The 22,185-nt window shown below is 41.0% G+C and overlaps 1 protein-coding gene across 4 annotated transcripts in view; it reads left to right on the plus strand.

Annotated features, from left to right (window-relative positions):
* Nucleotides 1–22,185, plus strand: part of LOC124043750 (collagen alpha-1(XVIII) chain-like) — a 190,766-nt gene that overhangs the window by 75,415 nt on the left and 93,166 nt on the right. The window contains exon 1 of one of the 4 annotated variants that reach the window (XM_046362673.1): nucleotides 9,205–9,693. The exons of 1 other annotated variant lie outside the window; for it this stretch is intronic. In XM_046362673.1, the coding sequence (XP_046218629.1) occupies nucleotides 9,330–9,693 (364 nt within the window). In that variant the 5' untranslated portion in view covers nucleotides 9,205–9,329. Of the gene's footprint in view, nucleotides 1–9,204; nucleotides 9,694–22,185 lie in introns of those variants that run through there. 2 more of the 4 variants (XM_046362674.1, XM_046362675.1) reach the window with 2 other exon arrangements.

A 22,185-nucleotide genomic window follows, 5' to 3' on the forward strand; every position in this document is an offset into this window, starting at 1 on the left:
TACAGGTGCATCAAAGCTGGGACCGAGAGACTGAAAAACAGCTTCTATCTCAAGGCCATCAGACTGTTAAACAGCCACCACTAACATTGAGTGGCTGCTGCCAACACACTGTCATTGACACTGACCCAACTCCAGCCATTTCAATAATGGGAATTGATGGGAAATGATGTAAATATATCACTAGCCACTTTAAACAATGCTACCTTATATAATGTTACTTACCCTACATTATTCATCTCATATGCATATGTATATACTGTACTCTACATCATCGACTGCATCCTTATGTAATACATGTATCACTAGCCACTTTAACTATGCCACTTTGTTTACTTTGTCTACACACTCATCTCATATGTATATACTGTACTCGATACCATCTACTGTATGCTGCTCTGTACCATCACTCATTCATATATCCTTATGTACATATTCCTTATCCCCTTACACTGTGTATAAGACAGTAGTTTTGGAATTGTTAGTTAGATTACTTGTTGGTTATCACTGCATTGTCGGAACTAGAAGCACAAGCATTTCGCTACACTCGCATTAACATCTGCTAACCATGTGTATGTGACAAATAAAATTTGATTTGATTTAGATTAATGGATGATCTCCGCATGTGTGGTTCCCACTGTGATGCATGGAGGAGGTGTGGGGGTGCTTTTCTGGTGACACTGATTTATTTAGAATTCAACACACTTTACTACAGATTTCTGCAGCGATACACCATCCCATCTGGTTTGTGCTTAGTGGGACTATCATTTGTTTTTCAAGACATCTCCAGGCTGTGTAAGGGCTATTTGACCAAGAAGGAGAGTGATGGAGTGTTTTATCAGATGACCTGTCCTCCATAATCACCCGACCTCAACCAAATTGAGATGGTTTGGAATGAGTTGGATTGCAGAGTGAAGGAAAAGCAGCCAACAAGTGCTCAGCATACTGTATGTGCTTCCACACCTGCATTGTTTGCTGTTTGGGGTTTTAGGCTGGGTTTCTGTACAGCACTTTGAGATATCAGCTGATGTACGAAGGGCTATATAAATTTGATTTGATTTGTATGTGGGTACTCCTTCAAGACTGTCTGAAAAGCATTCCAAGTGGTGGTGGTCGAGAGAATGCCAAGTGTGTGCAATGCTGTCATCAAAGCAAAGGGTGGCTACTTTGAAGAATCTAAAATATATATTTTTTTACTTGTTTAACACTTTTTTTGGGTGGTGTACTGCATGATTTAAATGTGTTATTTCATAGTTTTGATGTCTTCACTATTATTCTACAAAATAAATATAAACCCTAGAATGAGTAAGTGTGTCCAAACTTCTGACTGGTACTGTAGTTGTGGGTTTGTGGGGTCATGCGAATGTACATATATATGTTTGTGCGTAATTGAGGGAGTGTGTATATGAATGCGTGACAGGAAGTTAATGTAAACTGAAGTGTGTTTTGTGTGTAGAGGTGAATAGGAATGTGAGTAGGTAAAGTGATCAGTGTGTGTCATTTGATATGCCTGTGTCTGGAGTCCATATACCAGGGCCTGTTTATTCAACATGGCCCTGGCATTATGGTGACTCCCAGCAAGAGGCCAATGACCCTAGCTAGCTGTAATAACAAGGGAGAAGGCGTGGGATATGAAGGGGGGATGCACACAGGGCTCACATTACAGTTAATATTTTTAATTTTTAACTTTAGGAGTGATACCAGAAAGATGATAAGCATGGAAATCAAACAATTTTCTGCTTCATGTCCCTGGTTTTCCATTAGTTATCATATTGATGGGCATTCAACTGCCCTTGTCCACTACAATTTACAGTGCCACTCATGATTATTTCTACAGCCACCTCCTCCCGTCGATGCCCCTTGGTTTGATGCCAAGTGCATATCCGCCACAAGATTCCTTCACAGATCCCTGAGACTTAATGGAGAATCACGAGTTCACACAATGTTTTGGGCTCTGGCCAAAGAAGATATTACATCCAATATTTACCACTTGATGTAACATGCACACTAAGGCCAAGTTGTTGTAGGCTGCTTTTCACATAGGGTTTCTTAGTTTTGTAGTTAATTTGATACCAAGCTCAGATGTGATTCCTTCCCACAGTAAGCCTCTGGGTCTTGTTCAGTGTGCACTAAACTGAAGAAAACAGTCTGAAACAGGGTAGAACCACCTGAATTGTCCAATAAGAAATACTTATTTTAGTTTTCTGTTGCAAAACGTTTTTAAAGGTTTCCTGTTGCGTGCCCTAATGAACACAACCTAGGCGTTTCTGTCTGCAGGGGGACTTGAGAAGTTCCCCTGCTACATCAAAAGCTAGTATCTTGATTCCTCTAGAATTTAAATTAATAGTATATTTCTATTTTTTAAGGACAGTCATGTATACTGAACAAAATTATAAATGCAACAAAACACAGATGTTTTTGAGGGAGAGCGCAATTGGCATGCTGACTGCAGTAATGTCCACCAGAGCTGTTGCCAGACTATTGAATGTTAATTTCTCTACCATAAGAATTCCACCAGAGCTGTGCCCATGCACAGTCATGTGACATCCATAGATTAGGGCCTAATGAATTCATTTCAATTGACCGATTTCCTTATATGAACTGTATATCAGTAAAATCATAGAAGGAAATAAGTCAATTGAAATAAATTCCTTAGGCCCTATTCTATGGAGTTAACATGATATGGGTGGGCCTGGGAGGACATAGGCCCAACCACTAGGGAGCCAGGCCTAGCCAATCAGGAGTTTTTCCCCACTAAAGGGCTTTATTACGGACAAAAATACTCCTTCGTTTCATCAGCTGTCCGGGTGGTTGGTCTCAGACTATCCCGCAGGTGAAGAGGCCGGATGTGGAAGTACTGGACTGGCATGGTTACATGTGGTCTGCGGTTGTGAAGTCAGTTGGACTTACTTCCAAATTCTCTAAAACTATGTTGGAGGCAGCTTATGGTAGAGAAATTAACATAAAATTATCTGGCAATAGATCTGGTGGACATTCCTCCCTCAACTTTAGACGTGTGGCATTGTGTTGTGACAAAACTACACATTTTAGAGTGGCTTTTTATTGTCCACAGACCAAGGTCAGTGGTTCAGATATCATTAGTTAAAGCAGTAACGTTTCAAGGTTGAGCATTTAAAAGTTAATGAGCATTTATTTGTAAGTTTTAACCACGACAACTGAAATACTTTGATTTTTACATTGTTAACATGAGGAAAATGAGCCACAAAGTAGATAATGATTTGGTTTTATTACTCAGTTTTAAAACCTTAAAGTACTAACCTTATCCCAAGGCACCACAGTGAAAAAAACAAAAAAAAGTATGGTGTCCAAGTTTCTTATAATTGAACTCTGTTGCCTTTGTTCGACATAACAGTGCATACACGACAGGATGTGGACATGAAAGAAAAATGAGAGCTCTTCACTGTTCGACTGCACTCAAGGTACATTTGTTCCGTGGAGAGATCCTGTGTTAAACGCTTGGGCGCTGTCACTCAGAAGGCAGCTTACGCGGCATCCGTTTTTAGAATTTATCTCTCAGGGATTTCCAGAAATAAGTGTGTTTCCTGATGTGGAGGAGACTCCGGCAGAGCACACACCAAGCTGAGAATATTCATGGCCACCCACTCTTTTCGCCAGACTTCCAACCGATATGAAACCTTGCAAACCCTGTGAACTATCTCTATCACGCATTGCATTTCACATTTAAGACACATTTAGGCCCTGCCCATTCATTTCATAGCTGCACTAAAAACACTCTAGTTGGATTTCTCCAGACAACTGCATCCATGCTAAGTCTTTGTTCTACCCAACAGTATAATTCTCTCTTTGGGTATGGTGGGAGGCAGAAGGCTCTGGCATCTGATGCACAGTGACTGCACTTGGAGAGGGAGGGGCACACACACACACACACACACACACACACACACACACACACACACACACACACACACACACAGCCGATATCAGAAAAGGGGCAGGAAGTGTCTGTGCACGGTTAGAAAAAAATCTACCACACACACTTAAAAAAAAAAGTTTTATAACAGACAGGTCGGATGGGAGAGCAACGGAGGAAACAAGCTCTGTGAAAAATCACGATGGGGCGAATGCATAGGACAACACATTAAATCCTCCTTCATCCTAATCTGTGAGAATCAAAGAGGGAGATGGGTGTTGTGGATTTATATGAAGTTGTAACCAGAACGAAGGGGTGGTAACTTGGACTCCACATTGAAGTAATTCAATAGACTGCTTTATCTGAAAGTTGTGACTTGTTCATTTCCTTAGAAAACAGGCAAACAATGGGAGACAAAAGACATTCATTATAACAGTGTTGTGCTAATATCTTCTCTGGTGAGGGAAAATTAGAGTATGAGTTTATTAACCTTTTGTTTCCAGTGTCAAGTGATCATTATCCATTTCCAAATCCCCTTCCTTGTCTTAATTACAAACCTCATGTGGCCAGTGGGGAGAAACGCACAAGAGCGATTTACCAGTTTAGTTCCATCGCTGGATGTCTGCAGGTTTTCCGTGGGTTACAGTAGACTTTTGTTGTTTTACTGAAGGCTAAGTGTAGTCGATCCAGTACATTACCCTAAGCACTGCATGCATTTATTGAATTACAGCAGAAAAAGGGTCTGCTTTCAGTGCCTGGTTTAGTATGTTATTTTTGTATTTTGTCATTAACTGCTGGCACACCAAACATATAGCTGAAATATTTTCCCTGGGAATGGAGCTCAAATTGACTTAAATGCAGATTAATGGTTTTCCTATTTAAAGGTGCAGTGCAGTTAAAATGTGATTTCCTGCTAATTTAAAAATATATATATATTTCCACACTGAGGTCGACACAACACTAAAAATTGTGAAAATGTTAATTATTCCCCTTTTGTCTTAGGGCTGTTTGAAACAAATGTCTGGAATTTCAGCCTGCTCTGGTTGAGGCAGTGGGCTTGAGACCACCCTATCAGCCAATCAGGGCTGTGTATGTAAATATCTTAACATCTGACTGAGCATTTCAAGGACCAAAGGAGGCTCAGGGAAATAAATCATAAAAAATATATCTTAGTTATTTTCGTTAAATAATCCGTTATTTATTAGATTAACAGTGATTTAAAAGTACAATTACAAAAACTGCATAGGGGCTTTAACAGTTTTACAGTAGCAACCCTGCCTTTTAGTCCTCTTGGAAAAGTTTTGCAATGTTTCCCTTCAGATCCAACAAATGGTCTTTGGCATGTTACAACCAAAGCATCACTTCCTCGTAGGAAGTGACTGTCATTCTTCCTTTTGCACAAGCAAACTGCCAGTATATTCTGTGCAATGGGGTTACCTCCCTCTCTCCCTCAAGGGGCAAGCAAGCATGCATCCAAAGAGGAGGCCACTGAATCAATATGCATTCCAACATGCTCCAACTTGCTTTTTGAGACATAAGTTAATTTAGTTAACTCAGGATGGATGACTGCCCATGTTCGCACAGTAGACTAGCCTGTATCGTATTAGAAGATCATGTCAAGATCATGTCCCCTCATCAGTAATACTGTTTCACCTTAGACCCTTTTCTTCACAGCCCTTCTAGAAAAATGCTTATTTTGGAGAAATAACACAATACATGATTATACCAGTAAGTCCCAGACCAAGTTAATTACCTATTTATTTGACTATTTTTGTTCCCATTAGATACAGTAAAGCTTTGATAAACAAGACATGACATTCTCTTTGACTGACAGCGATTGTATGACCCTGAATCTCAAAAAAATCATTGTTTGTTCACCACCTCCCCCACTCGCCTCAAACTAACATGGAGACTCCAAGACAAGGGGTGAATGGGACCTTCACTGACCCTGAGCTATGCTGAGACACAAGTCACGCCAAGGGATAAAGTTGTCATGCTATTGTGAAGAGATTTCCATTGACAAGACTCCCCAACATAGGACCACTGAAAATGATATGGGGGCCGTGGGCAATGCGCTTGTGGTTGAGTTCCTCTGTCAACAAGCAGAACCTATACACAGCCCCAGCATGTCTTAAAAAAAAGCCTTGTGCTATTAGAGAGCGACACAGCCCCTCTTCCTTAGATCGCAACGCTCCCATTAGCAGATGTCAAGGGTCTCTGTCAACGTCCCCCACAGGCCATCCTGGAACCAGTCTGAACAAGACAGTGAGACCTAGGATTACTATGTAACCACACGCAGCATGGGGCCCCAGAAGCAGGGGGGCATAGACAGAGTGGAAAATTAATTATGAGGTAGGGCAGGAGACAAAGATTTATGTGAGACTTGGGAGGGAATGGTATGCACAGGGGGTGGGAGAGAGAATAAGTGAAGAATTTTTGTACAAGTTCATCCACCTTCGATCCACCCTGATATGTGTTCTTGATAGAAACCTGAGTACACAGAGTTCATTTTGCCAGGCGATTTGTTTTGATTGCTCTCAAACTTAATACAACTCTGGGAAAGTCCCTCTTAAGAAATGGTGTGATTACTCATAGAATTCGATTTTGATCTCGTGTTCCTAGACAAATGGATTGTTAAATGTATCGTTGCATTACTGGCTCTGTCAGAAAGCTATTAAGCTATTTTATACTGTTTGGTGAAATGAAGGTGTGAATGTGTTCACCGCATTGCTGTATTTTTATCTTTCACACAAAAGATAAAGAATGTAATTAATGTCATGTGTGTTTTTTTCCCTCTATACTTCAGATCAAATGACAGAGGTAGAGAAGAGCCAGACCATAAAACCCTGAACACTCACTCCTCATGCTCCTACTTGTAATGTAAAGATACACAGATGGTCAAGGGAGCCCAAGCAGTCCAAATTAAAATCACGCATCGGTCAGAATGTTTTACTCCAAAAATACCTCTGTTGACTGAATTGATGCATTCTCTCCTTCAGTTCAGTAGCCCATCAAACCTTTATGCATGTACAGTAACTGCATATGACTGTCAGATAACTGTGTGCACAGTGCTGCTCAGTGCTACAACTGCTCGTACCAACGAGAGGTTGGCCTATCCCTGTTCTAACAGGATACACCTGTGTGACTCCTTCACCATTCACATTGTCAAATAATAGGCTTTATTAGTTGAGTGTCAACCAATATAATTTGCTGGATCAGTGTTACCAAGTACACTGTATATTGTTTTATTTTTTTTACTGGAGTTGGAGACTACTAACGTTCAACTGCTGGTTGGGGTTTTCAATCATTCAGATTTTATTTTGATTATTCACGTACACAATATGAAATAGTTTTGATAGTTTTGCTTTAAACGGTCAGTGTATTTTTTTTACATGGGGTACAGCAGTCCTTTTTGTGAGCTGCGCATGGTCAGGGCAGTCATTGGTCAGGGATGGAGAAACTCAATGTAAAATTCCAAAAGGTTTAAACCATTCGCTTTTGAGACTGGGTAAAACATAGATATTGACATAGCACTAGCTCAAAACATTTATCTGCAAAAAGTACAAGTTAATCAGTGGGTGATGGTGATTTCAAATAATAAGTTGGGGGAGACGACAAGCATAAATTGCCTCGGCCCCTAATCTGATAGTGGGGTGGTAGATGCTCATTCTCCCTATGGCTCAACTCAGGTGCCTACACACACACACACTATGAGATGGCCATTCAGATTAAAGAAGTCATCCCATCAGCAACACATTTTAATTACATTTGTTTTATTTTTTTAAATACAACGTAATCGCAAAAAAATATAAAAGCAACATCCAACAATTTCAAAGATTTTACTGAGTTAGTTAATATAAGGAAATCAGTCAATTGAAATAAATTCAATAGGTCCTAATCTATGGATTTCACATGACTGGAATGCAGATATGAATCTGTTGGTCACAGATGGCTTAAAAAAAAGTAAGGGCAAGGATCAGAAAACCAGTCAGTATCTGGTATTTGCCTCATGCAGAGTGACACATCTCCTTCGCATAGAGTTGATCAGGTTATTTATTGTGGAATGTTGTCCCACTCCTTTTCAATGGCTGTGCGAAGTTGCTGGATATTGGCGAGAACTGGAACACACTGTCGTTCATGTCAATCCAGGGCATTCCAAACATGCTCAATGGGTGACAGCTTCCAGGAATTGTGTACAGATCCTTGCAACATGGGGCCGTGCATTATCATGCTTAAACATGAGGTGATGGAGGCAGATGAATGCACAATAATGGACCTCAGGATCCTGTCATGGTTTTTCTGTGCATTCAAATCGCCATCGATAAAATTCAATTGTGTTCCTTGTCCGTAGCTTATGCCTGCCCATACCATAACCACACCGCCACCATGGGGGACTCTGTTAACGTTGACATCATCAAACCACTTGCCCACACGATGCTATAAACACTGTCTGCCACCTGCCCGGTACAGTTGAAACTGGGATTCATCTGTGAAGTGCACACTTCTTCAGCGTGCCAGTGGCCATCGAAGGTGAGCATTTGCCTACTGAAGGAGGTTAAGATGCCGTACTGCAGTCAGGTCTAGACCCTGTTGAGGACGACGAGCAGCAACTCTGGTGGACATTCCTGCAGTCAGCATGTCAATTGCACACTCCCTCAACTTGACTGTGGATTTGTGTTGTGTGACATAACTGCACATTTTAGAATGGCCTTTAATTGTCCCCAGGGTGCACCTCTGTAATGATTATGCTGTTTAATCAGATGTCAGGTGTATGGATTATCTAGGCAAATGAGAAATTAGCACTAACAGGCTGTAAACAAATTAGTGCACAAAATGAGAGAAATAAGCTTTTTGTATATATGGACCATTTATGGAATATTTTATTTCAGCAGCTCAGGAAACATGGTACCAACACTTCACATGTTGCTTTTATATTTTTGTTCAATATAGATGCGTATCGAATTGTTCATGAATGGAGAAGTGCACATCCTTAGGTCCTGCTTCTTTTACCTACTTTAGTTTTTAGGATAGGTGGTTTCTCTTATTATGCTTGTACAAAGAGATTAACTCAGGAGGAACAAATGGCAATTTTCTATAAAACATTGAAAAGCACCAACATTTGAATTGAAAGGCAAGCAAAAAAAAATTCTAAAGGTATAACAGCAGAAGATACCCTTTTCACTGCTGTGACAAAAGGAGTGTAGGAGGGAAAGATTAAGAGTGTAACCAATAAGGAAGAGACCTCCCTCTGCCGTCCCCCCTTTGAATTAAGACACTCCTCTTCACTTTTCCCCCTCTGGCTGGTGGGCTGTGTGTGGTGACTGCAGAGCACTGGATGAGAACGGTACATGTGGAGTGAATCAGGGGCTGTGGGCAAGTCACAGTTCACTCTGGGAGCTTGATCAACGCTGCTGGTGGAGTACTAGTGGGCAGCAGCAGGATGGATTGCAAGATTGGATTCCAGCTGGGTGTCTCTTTTTTACTGGTACTCTTGTTGGGTCGTAGTGAGGCGTTGTGGTTTTCCTGGAGCAGTACAGACGGCACCACTGAGGCCCCAACGCTGGACAATGAGGGATCTGGGAACCCTGTGGCTAGCGGGAAATCACAAAAGCCAGACAACGTTGGAGAAGATGGGGCAGAGATCATTGACGTAGCTAGTGGGAAACGTAAGTTTGTACAAACTTGGGACCAGACTTTGAAGGCCACAGAGACCCACAAGCTGACCACTGTGGGGTCACAAGCCGGGAATGAGCGCCCAATTGAAAAGGATGCCCATGGGTCCACGTCGAGGGGAGGTAAACCTGGTAAAGGCACCTCTGCAATATGGGGTCTGGATCTGGTCTCTGGGGGTGGTCAGGGGTTGGGAGTGGGTCTGGATCTGGTCTCTGGGGGTGGTCAGGGGTTGGGAGTGGGTCTGGATCTGGTCTCTGGGGGTGGTCAGGGGTTGGGAGTGGGTCTGGATCTGGTCTCTGGGGGTGGTCAGGGGTTGGGAGTGGGTCTGGATTTGGATCTGGTTCTGAATTCGGATGCGGGTCTGAATTTGAATCTGAATTTAGTTCTGAATTTGACTGTCTGAATTCAGCTCCAGGTCTAAAATTGGTTCTGGGTCTCAATTTGTATCTGGATATGGGTCTAGCATTGAATCTGAATCAGGAGCTTCTATGTGGGAGAACCAGTAGGGAAAATGTATGCCTACAGACCTCACGGGTTTAGCAGAGAATGTCAGTGTGCTTGCTGGGACAGAGCATGGGACACTGGGTATTACCCAAGTGGACCTTGCAGAAAGTGCTTTGAACAAGCACCACAGAACAGGGGCATGCTATGGGTTACCCCATAGGCAGTCAGCCTGTCCCAGGAGTTAATCTCTCGAGACAACTCGGAGTAGCTATAAAACAATTAACTGTAGCTCTAGTTGGAATGCCAATCATTTTAACTCAGAGTACTTTCAGGTACTTTCCGTTTCAACAACTACCACTCTTGCTACTAGTGAGGCGCCTGCCCCAAAATCCCCACGTTGCTTGCTCATAGATTCCCATTTGCTTTTTTGCAAATCCATGCTTTGCGGTGCCCAACTTTCTCAATCCCAGCAGCGTGGAGGACATCCGGAGAGTTCTGGTGGAGTGGGTGTGGCTCTTGCGGTCATGCTGCCACCATAGCCTGGAGTGTTTTTTCTGTTTGCTGCTAGTGCCCAGGTACGGTGATAGCCCCCCAGGCCTGCTGGACAGTCCTCGACGATGGCCAAACTTGACGACGGCCACTCTCTTCCCGATGAGAACGACTGGTATCAGTGCTTGTCAGTTAGTAACAGAAAGGTAATCCCTGGTTAAAATGTATCCCATTTTTTGGAATCCATTTTAAACCAGCAAATACTCCCCCACACCCACCCCCTCCTGGTTTGTCTTTACTTTGTCACCCAGTTTTTGTCTCCTCAGTAGTCCTTGGACGTTTATCTTGTTTTTTCGGGGTCATCCTGACACATATGTGTGTTTTTAAGTGCATAATATGAAGTTACAGGTGACTAACGAGTGCGTTTCCATTTGCCACTCAACCCATTGGCAAAGACAGTGGTGTGCACATAGACTAAACAAACATGGCACTGGTGGTTTCCAGGTGCGGCCTGAACCTGTTGCATGTCAATTTATGTCCAAGTCTTCTGGTTGGCATGTGACTGATAACTAAAAGATATAAGAAAGTATTAAACATACACCATATCAATGATTCATACTCTGCGTAACCAATCGGACAGGAAAGTTAGATTTTCTGGAGAGCTAGAGGTGGCCTCTAAAGATCGTTTAACATGCAATAATGTGATTTAGTTAAGGTGCAAGATAAAGAGACTGCTTTTAAGGTAGAGCGAAAAGAGTATTTACTTAAATGTCAAAGGGGGACATGTTTAGGACACACCTAGTTTTAGATTATTAAATTAAACCTGAGTAAATTGCTGAAGGTCACAGTTTCATTCCATGTTGTATGATTTGTTCCTCCAAAACTTAAAGGGAGTATTTATAGAGCAGTCATTTGTTTCAAGTGCACTTAAAGGAGGGAGCGACACTCTGAAATGCACTGTACATTCTATACATTCTCTTGGCATGCAATCTTTACACCAACAAGCTGTCACTTGTGTATTTATGGCATAAATCATTGGAATATTGATAGCACATTTTACAAGCAGTACTTATGCATGGTAATTTTGGATTGAAAACTATCGCACTTTTCTTGTATGAATTGCTTGCCAAAGTTTTGATGTGCATTCGGCTCTGTAAATGTTCAAATTAAGCTGTCATGTAACATTGAGCGCATGGGAAGTGATTATTTTGGCTTTTGTGGTTTGGCCCTATACATTCAACCAGGGAAAGGGAAACATAGTCAGTTGCACAACTGAAAGCATTCAATCAAAATGTGTCTTCTGCAGCCAACCCCTCCAACCCCTTAGAAAGGCGGGAGGGGCTGCCTTAATCGACATCCAAGTCATCAACCCCCGGGGAGCAGATGTTGTTGAGGGTTAACTGCCTTAAGGGCAAAGTGGCAGATTTTTTTCACCTTGCTGGCTTGGGGATTCAAACCTTTCGTTTACTGGGCCAACGCTCTAAACAGCTAGGCTACCTGCCTAACTTTGTGTGTGAACATACGTTGCGTGACAGTTTACCTTATTTTAGCTTGGTGACATATTGACACCAGTTGTATGTCGTTCAATGGCCTTGAGCATGATAGGGAAAGAAGAATGGTACTGGTAGATAAAATGTTTTTTCCCTGTACAACAAACCTTATTCAGTCTGCATATAAAAGTGGGAACATTGTTTTCAGCAACAGACTTGTTTTGAATGACACTGACTGAAAGTGACATTTTTTTCAGCTCTGCTAGTTGGGTAGAAGTAGTGTTATGCAATAATTAGCCTACGCCATTAGTGTACCAGGATCGTAGGTTATTATTTTGTTAAGTCAGCTCTCAGCCATCACTGATCTTTCTTGCAGCCTCCGATCCCATTAGACTCCACCCTGCTGTTATAGCACAGTGAGAGGGAGCGCTCAGGATTCACTTTTGGCCCGAACATGTCGTGGCAAAATCTCTAAACCACATATTGTGCTTCAATTTACTTCTCTTTGCCAGGTAGTCATTTGAAGAAACATATAGTTATGTTTCTTACGTCAAATTAGTGCATGTTCTTTTATGCACACCTTTTTCAAACACTTCAACGGGCTTAAAATGGAAAACATAAATCGTGCTACAATGTTGGAGAGGAGGTGCTGTGGGTATGTTTAAATGTTAAATGAATACGTAATTCTAAAGGAACAAAAGACAAAACATTTTCCATATAAAGACCTTGTAAATGTGACTATGGTTAGGGGTAAGGCATTCCACAGTTTGCAAGAAGTACAGTGCCTTCAGAAAGTGTTCATACTCCGTGACTTATTCCTCATTTTGTTACAGCCTGAATTGAAAATGAATTAAATATATTTTTCTCACCCATCTACACACAATAGCCCATAATGACAAAGGGAAAACATTTGTAAATGTATACATTAAATAAAGAAATACTTAAGTATTCACACCCCTGAGTCAACACAAGTTAGAATCACCTGTGGCAGTGATTAGAATTGAGTATTTCTGTCTAAGTCTCAAAGAGCTTTGCCACCTGGATTGTACGATATTTGCACATTATTCTTTCTAACATTTTACACGCTCTGTCAAGTTGGCTGTTTATCATTGCTCGACAGTCAACTGTAACTAGGTCCCTCAGAATGATTCAATGTTGTCTTGGCAAGCAACTCCAATGTATTATATTTTATTTGTCTCCCAATGTCTGTTGGAAAGCAGACTGAACCAGGTTTTCCTCTAGTCTTTTGCCTGTGCTTAGCTCTATGCTGTTTTTTATCCTAAAAAACTCCCTTGTCCTTGCGGATGACAAGCATACCCATAACATGATGCAGCCACCACCATGTTTTAAAGTGGTACTCAGTGTTGTTGGATTTCCTCAAACATAATGCTTATGCAGGACATAAAGTACATATCTTTGCCACATTTTTGGCACTTTTACCTTAGTTTCTTATTGCAAACGGGATGCATGTTTTGGAATATTTTCATTCTGTACCGGTTTCCTAATTTTCAATCGGTCATTTAGGTTAGTATTGTGGAGTAACTACAACGTTTTTGATCCATCCTCAGTGTTCTCCAATCACAGCCATTAAATCCTGTAAACGTTTTAAAGTCACCATTGGCCTCATGGTGAAATCCCTGAGCGGTTTACTTCCTCTCTGGCAACTTAGTTAGGAAGGATGCCTATGTCTTTGTAGTATTATGTTTTTACTCCTGCACTTATTAGGCTTGCAATAACAAAGGGGTTGGATACTTATTGACTCAAGACATTTCAGTTTTTTATTAATTTGTAAAAATATCTAAACATAATTCCACTTGGACATTATGGGGTATTGTGTGTATTGTGTGAATCCTGGCTGTAACACAACCATGTGAAAAACATCAAGGCATAAGTACTTACTGAAGGCATAGTATGTGTTTACATAGGTACTGATTTATGGCTCCAGATAAAGAAGTTGTCAAACTAAATGTAGTTGTGGAGAGTGATGCATTTTCACCCTGACCAGGGTGGTGTATTTGGGGTTTCAGCAAGTGCTCTCATTCATATCAACAGGCTTTACACAGTCTTTTTACAGCACTGCTATCTTTAAGACCGCTTGCTCCACTGACAGTCTTTAGTGGACAAGTTGTCTCTGGTCTGACCCTAAGTGAATCTGTGGAGTCTCAGAAGTGTAGGAATCGCCAATGTGATTCTCTAACATTCTGGATATGTACCAGCTCGGTGAAATGAAAGTCACATTGTAAATGTGACCGACGGGCTTGATTTGGTCTTATGTAGCAACATTTGAAATGGTGTTTCTTACATTGGATAAAGTAGAGACTCAGAGCTAGATAATAGTATATCATACACTACAGTGGGAAAGTTACACTGCTTTGAAAGTTGATAAACTTGGAACCCAACTTTTGAGAAAATGTCCATTCAGAAGATATAGTCTGGCCAAAAATCTGGTTGTTAGTTATTTTGGTGATGTTGCTACAGATGCGACCCAGTAGTTAATTATTTTTTACGCAGTTGCTATGCAAACTGGCTGGTTGTCCGTTCTAAACAAAATGGTTGCTATGCAGGCTGGATAATGTTCTACCCAACTTCAGTTAACAGTCACGTCAAACCTTGAAACCGGAATGACAGTACACTAGCTGCATTTCCATTTACTTAAACTTGTTTTCTATTGGTATTTACTTGGATATGTGTATTAGAATGATGGTGATGCATGGTTTCACTTGGCTCTGAAAAAGTGCTCTGCAGGCAGAGGTCGGAAAGGCAGACAGTGAGGCTTATATTAACCCCCGCTGCCCCAAACTAAATGCTAGGCTGGAGGCAAGCGGAAATAATGCAAGTTCAGATAAATACAATAATGTATGCTGTAGAGTTAATGTCCCTTCATTGGAACTAAGGGGCCTAGCCCGAACCATGAAAAACAGCCTCCGACCATTTTTCCTCCTCCACAAAACGTTACAGTTGACACTGCATTTTGTCAGGTAGCATTCTCCTTGCACCCAGATTCGTCAGTCAGACTGCCAGATGGTGAAGCGTGATTCATCAATCTAGAGAACGTGTTTCCACTGCTCCAGACTCCAATGGTAGCAAGCTTTACACCACTCCAGCCTAGGCTTGGCATTGCGCATAGGGATCTTAGGCTTGTGTGTGGATGCTCGCCATGGAAACCAATTTCATGAAGCTCTCCACGAACAGTTATTATGCTGACGTTGCTTCCACAGGCAGTTTAGTGTTGACAGTAAGTCGGTAGTAAGTGTTGCAACTGATGACTTGTGATTTGTACGCTCTTCAGCACTCGGCTGTAGCGTTCTGTTTGCTTGTGTGGCGTACCACTTCACGGCTGAGACGTTGTTGCACCTAGACGTTTCCACTGACAGTTGACTGGGGCAGCTCTAGCAGGGCAGAAATTTGATGAACTGACTTGTTGGAAAGGTGGTATCCTTTGACGGTGCCACGTTGAAAGTCACTGATCTTTTGGGGAGTGTTACGAATCCCTTTTGGCCCGACAGTCTAGGGGGGGATGGTAATGAGACCCGTAACATAACTCATGCAAATTATAATTGTGACAAAGTAAAAGTGAGAACGAAATAACCACTACTACTGAAATCTACCGTCAAACTCAGGGTTTATTAATAAACACACGGTAATGGGGGGAGCAGGAAAAGGGGCTGAGCTGGACCCAAGGAAAGAAACCATAAGTATTCAAAAACACCCCTAAGCTAGACTAGCCTACTTTAACAACAGCTAACTAACTAACCAAAAATACAGTGGTTGGTCCACCCAGTTCTAACTAGTGTATTTAACAAAGTTTACCTACGGGTAGTGTATGCCCATGGGGGACTTGTCCTGGTTTCCCCTTTTCCCACCAATAAAAAAACACCATAACCAAAAACAATACTCACAGGTGAGGACAAATTGCTATGGAGGTGCTCAAACAAAAGAGAGCTTAATACATAAAGAGAGAGTGAAACAGAGAGACCTACAGACATGGCATTTACAGAGGGAAAGGAACGGTGATTGGGTAGGAAACAGGAGGAGGTGTGTCTTCTGATTGATGATTGATTGATGATTGATTGGTAACTGATTGGGGAGTGATGATTTTCACCTGTGAGGGGAGAAGGAGAGAAAAGACACACAGGATACTTGTATCTGAAACAGGGAGGCAGGGGTAGACTAGTGGTTAGTGTTGGACTAGTAACCGGAAGGTTGCAAGTTCAAATCCCTGAGCTGACAAGGTACACATCTGTTGTTCTGCCCCTGACCAGGCATTTAACCCACTGTTCCTAGGCTGTCATTGAAAATAATAATTTGTTCTTAACTGACTTGCCTAGTTAAATAAAGGTAAAATTAAAAAATAAATCTCTTCAGTAAGGCCAATGTTTGTCTATGGATATTGCATGGCTGTGTGCTCGATTTTATACGCCTGTCGGCAATGGGTGTGGCTGAAATAGTTGCATCCACTAATTTGATGGGTTGTCCACATACGTTTGTAGTGTACTTTTGGTCATTTTGGTCTTTCCAAAGGTATTTATTCAAGCATTGAAAGTACACCCTGCCAAATGGCCCACAGTGTAACATTCCCATGTTGTCCATTTCTGAGTTGATAGGATTAGGAACATTGGAGTGTGAGATGATGTTGAAGATGGAGTCGGCCACATTTCACAAATCCCCAAATATTCCAGAGTCCATTTAAAAAAAAATGCATTCTGCCTCAACGTTTGTTACTGCTTTGCTCTGTAGAGATTACCGGTAGTGTACTTGAACAGTATGATGTTACCTGCAAACTGCACAGCTGGAGGTAGTGTATCCTGTCTCATCTTCCTAGTGGCTTTAGTTTTACCTCAGTCCACTGGGAGCTTCTATGAAGCCTAATTTTAGGATGAGTTTTGAAGATGTTTGATGTCGGACTATCCGTGCTAGTATTCTTTTTACAACTTTGCATATGAGTTTATTTGCTCTAGAGAGGCAACAACTGATATGATGCAATGTTTTCATGGAGAACATATTTTTAAGAGCATGTAATGTCTTTGGTCGGGTAACCCAATATTTATCGGCATACCTACGGATCTGGATTGTCTGGAGACCCACTTCGCCGTGGCTAAAGAGTGATTTGTGCGCATGTGCAGGATTTTTTTTATGTAGCTGCTGTCGACACTAAACCTAAACAGAGTTTATTGGTTGCGTTCACATATTTGCAGATGTTATCACCGGTGCAGCTAAATGCTTATGTTTCTCGCTCCAAAAGTGCAATAAATATCGAGCAGTACAATGACAATACACGCATAATCCAAAAGTAAAAAACAAGAAATTAAGAATTATCAGAACGAGCAATGTCTTAGTCCGGAATATAATATATACTGAGTGTACAAAAACATTAGGAACACCTTGCTAATATTGAGTTGCACCCCCTTTTGCCCTCAGAACAGCTTCAATTTGTTGGGGCATGGACTACAAGGTTTCAAAAGCGTTCCACAGGGATGCTGGCCCATGTTGACTCCAATGCCCGGATTCACCTGATCAGACTGTCATGGAAATAGCTCCTAATGTTTTGTAAACTCGGTGTATAAACGGTGTGAAGAGACAGTATATGAATAGAAAAGGTTTTTACAGTAGTCGTTATATAGGATGAGCTACGAAGAGAATTGGGTAAAAGTGGGTAAAACTGTATGTAGACATTGTTAAAGTGACCAATGTTCGATGTCTATACAGTGCCTTCGGAAAGTATTCAGACCTCGACTTTTTTCACATTTTGTTACGTTACAGCCTTATTCTAAAAATGATATATTAAAAAAATATATATATATATATCCTCAACAATCTACACACAATACCCCATAATGACAAAGCAAAAATAAGTTTTTAGAAATGTTTGCAAGGTATTCAAAATAAAAAAATAACTTGTTTACATAAGTATTCAAAATAAAAAAATAACTTGTTTACATAAGTATTCAGACCCTTTGCTATGAGACTAGAAATTGAGCTCTGGTGCATCCTGTTTCCATTGATCATCCTTGAGATGTTGATTGAAGTCCACCTGTGGAAAATTCAATTGATTGCACACGATTTGGAAAGGCACACACCTGTCTATATAGGGTCCCACAGTTGACAGTGTATGTCAGAGCAAAAACCAAGCCATAAGGTATTGTCCGTAGAGCTCCGAGACAGGATTGTGTCGAGGCACAGATCAGAGCAAGAACCCGATGGTCACTGACAGAGCTCTAGAGTTCCTCTGTGGAGATGGGAGAACCTTCCAGAAGGACAACCATCTCTGTAGCACTCTACCAATCAGGCCTTTACGGTAGAGTAGGCAGACGGAAGCCACTCCTCAGTAAAAGGCACATGCCAACTTGCTTGGGGTTTTCCAAAAGGCACCTAAAGACTCTTAGACCATGAGAAACAAGATTATCTGGTCTGATGAAACCAAGATTTAACTGTTTGGCCTGAATTCCTTTTTCGTCACGTCTGGAGGAAACCAGGCACCGTCCCTATGGTGAAGCATGGTGTCAGAATCATGCTGTGGGAATGAGTGGCCCAGCCAGAGCCCGGACTTAAACCTGATCGAACTGGAGAGACCAGAAAATAACTGTGCAGCAATGCTCCCCATCCGACCTGGCATAACTTGATAGGATCTGCACAGAAGAATGGGAGAAACTCCCCAAATACAGGTGTGCCAAGCATGTAGCGTCATACCCAGGAAGATGCTTAAATGTCCTCTATCCGCGTGTAGCACAGGGGTCATTGTACTTTAAATAGACAAGAACAAGGATTTCGACACCCACCATCTCAGAGTTTTCTGAAATAATTTCTGCTAGCAACAGATAAGATTAGCATTCCTGCAAAATATTTTTTTTAAATATAATTTCATCTCTGAGAAATTATAGGATTCATATAATGTTAAAAAAATATTGTACCTAACATCCGGTTTGGACCAAACCTTTTTCTAACAGTGAATTAGACATGATGAATCCAATGTAATTGTCAAAATCCACCCATGGACTCTCCACAACCCATGACAATCCCACCCCAACAACAAGTATATAGTAACAGTTCTCGGTGTCTGACAAGTTGTATGGAGCTGCGGCTCGGAGTATTGCCTTCAGCCTATGTAATGTATTCCCAGTGGATTTGGTGATGGTTTTTTTTAGGTTTAAGTCCCATCCTACATCCTGATATTACAAGATTCTGACCACTATATGGTGCTGTTCCTGCAATTAGGTGAAAAAGTTGAGAGTATGTTAAAGGAGTAGTTCACTGAAATTACAAAATCGTACTTATATTGTCATTTTCACGCTTCATGTTTAAATCATCCTAAAGTGTCTGAAATGTATTGTGTAACTCAATGATTTTACTTATAGATGTGGATATGATGCATGAAAATGCTAGTCTAGGTACCATTGACTTGTATTGAATTTGTGCCACAAATGCAAAGAAGTTAGTATTTGACACAGTGGCCATAGAAACACAACCAAAGCATGGGTTGATGTCATACCTTGTCCATATACTGCTTATAAGGAAACCAATATATTATAACCAATAACCATTTTTTTATCACTTAATAGCAGAAACTACACCATCTATTGGTCAGAACCTGGTATTTGTATATTTTGTATTTTATTAGGATCCCGATTAGCTGTTGCAAAAGCAGCAGCTACTCTTCCTGGGGTCCACACAAAACATTAAACATTACATAATACAGAACAGTAATAGACAAGAACAGCTATTTTTTAAAACACACACAGCCTACATATCAATACATACTAACTACCTAGGTCAAATAGGGGAGAGTTATTGAGCCGTGAGGTGTTGCTTTATCTGTTTTTTGAAACCAGGTTTGCTGTTTATTTGAGCAATATGAGATGGAATGGTGTTATTGGACACATGGAAACATGGTATTATCAGGATCTGGACATAAACCTAACAACATAAATTACTAATTTCTCTGAATACAAAAAAATAAACATCTCCAAATTCACTGAGAATGCATTACATGGGATAAAGAAACAATAGTTAACTATAAGTGCACGTCTTTACTTCTCGTACAAATTTAGAACACTGTGGCATTAATCATTGTCTCATATGATGCATGCGGTATCTAAAATTGAATTCATTAAGATATCGTCAACAGTCGCTGCTGAACAGAATCTGACAAAGCCCTAATCTGATGCTTAGTGTGAGATTGACCTAAATTATCCCATGGCCTGGCACAACAAGTATTATGCTGTTCAATACTTGACATCAAATTGACCTCACAACTTCATGGTGTACTCTTATTAACACTGAATAACATGGTTCAAACAAAGGTAGGGAAAGCAGGAAAATAACGCCAAACCCATAGTCATGTCTAATGCAGAAAGTCCAAAGTAACATACAAACAGTCCTTGTTTGACTCCAAATTTAATTTGTTTAATTCAGTTATTAAACATTATATAACCTTATAAAGAACATGTGCTTTGAAAACATCAGGTAATTCGATTTTGCAACCATGGGGATTCCATGTGTCCACTGTTGATCTTTGACCCCCATAAGAACTTTGAGTGATTGGTGACAAAGCATAGCAGCATAGCCAGAGCAACTCCAAAGTTCACCAATGATGACATTCCCAATCCACCAGATGTTTCCCATTTTCCCATGGAGAGTTTTGGAATAGAAGAACAGGTCTAGACAAGTTCTGGGATTTTCCCTGAAAGAACCTTGATTGGGCAGTGTGATGACTGCATCGGTAAGCAAATTGATGTCTAGGGTGAATAAATTATTGCACGTATGATCACAGGTTCAGTTACCTTTGCATGCCAGGAACAATGGTGGCCATCTTGAAGATGTGGGTGATTGTGTGACAAAGTCAGACTCCAGCCACCCAGTCAGATAGCCAGAGCAACTCCAAAGTTCTACCCCCAATAAGATGAACACATTCCAGACAATCCACACCACTGCCAGATGTTTACATACTACCTCATTTTCCCATTGATGGACCCCTTTAAAGTTTTGCTGACTTGTTACTTTTAGCTCTTATTCTTATCCGTATTTTCGAAACTGCACTCTTGGTTAGGGGCTGGCATTTCCAGGTCCAGATACAGGGTCTGCTAGGGATGCCCTGACTTCAAATCCCAAACTGTCACTTCCCTTCGTCTCCTTATCTTCAGGAGTTCTGGGATTTTCCCTGAAAGAACCTTGATTGGGCAGTGTGATGACGATTTATGTATCGCATAGTAAAACTGCATAAACCTAATGTCAAGTTAAAGTGTACTGTTAGCTAGCTAATGTTACCTGGCTGACTTGCTAGCTAACGTTATGTGTATGCTCTCCACCTTCTGGATGACCGAGTTTTGAAATCAGTGGAATTTGAGTATGATAGCTAAGGAGATGGAGAAAACACCAGTCTGGATTACATACCATCATGGCATCAGACAAACTAACTGTTAAGCAGATATTACACATTTCTAATTTTGACAAAGTAGTTTCATTTACATTTACATTTACATTTAAGTCATTTAGCAGACGCTCTTATCCAGAGCGACTTACAAATTTAATTAAATCTATGTACATACTACCTCAACTAACCAACTAACCGCACATTGACTCTGTAGCGGCAACCCCTATAAATGTTATATTTTACTGCTGCTCTTTAATTACTTGTTACTTTTAGCTCTTATTCTTTCAGTAAAACTGCACTCTTGGTTAGGGGCTTGTAAGTAAGCATTTCACTAAGGTCTTTTGTACAAATGAATATTGAATATTCTGTAAATTTCAAGGGTGCCGTGGGCCGGCAGTCTTGTGGGGGTTTCAAGTGTACTGTTAGCTAGCTAACGTTAAGTGTATGATCTTATTCTTTGTATCTCAAACAAATTTGTTGACTAGTTATAGCCATAGAACCTGGTTGGTTAGCTACCTGCAGATTCATGCATGGTAGTAACGACATAAGTTGTGATTGGTCCATTGTTTAACTAGCTAGCTACATGTTTTAACAAAAGACGGGAACGACAGACAGCAAATAAGTCCTTCTCGAAGTGCACCGAATATGATGCTTTCTAATGCTGAGTTGTCATACAGCTCACTGATTGGGTTCTCTCCAAGTTATCCTAGATACCCGGTTCTTTCAGAACCCAGGTAAATACTCCGGAGGGGCTCCTGACATGCACTACCGGTCAAAAGTTTTAGAACAGTTTAATTTATTAATGTACTCTGAAATTAAAGCATGGAAAAAAT

The sequence above is a fragment of the Oncorhynchus gorbuscha genome, linkage group LG09 (genome assembly GCF_021184085.1).
Source record: "Oncorhynchus gorbuscha isolate QuinsamMale2020 ecotype Even-year linkage group LG09, OgorEven_v1.0, whole genome shotgun sequence".
Lineage (NCBI taxonomy): Eukaryota > Metazoa > Chordata > Actinopteri > Salmoniformes > Salmonidae > Oncorhynchus > Oncorhynchus gorbuscha.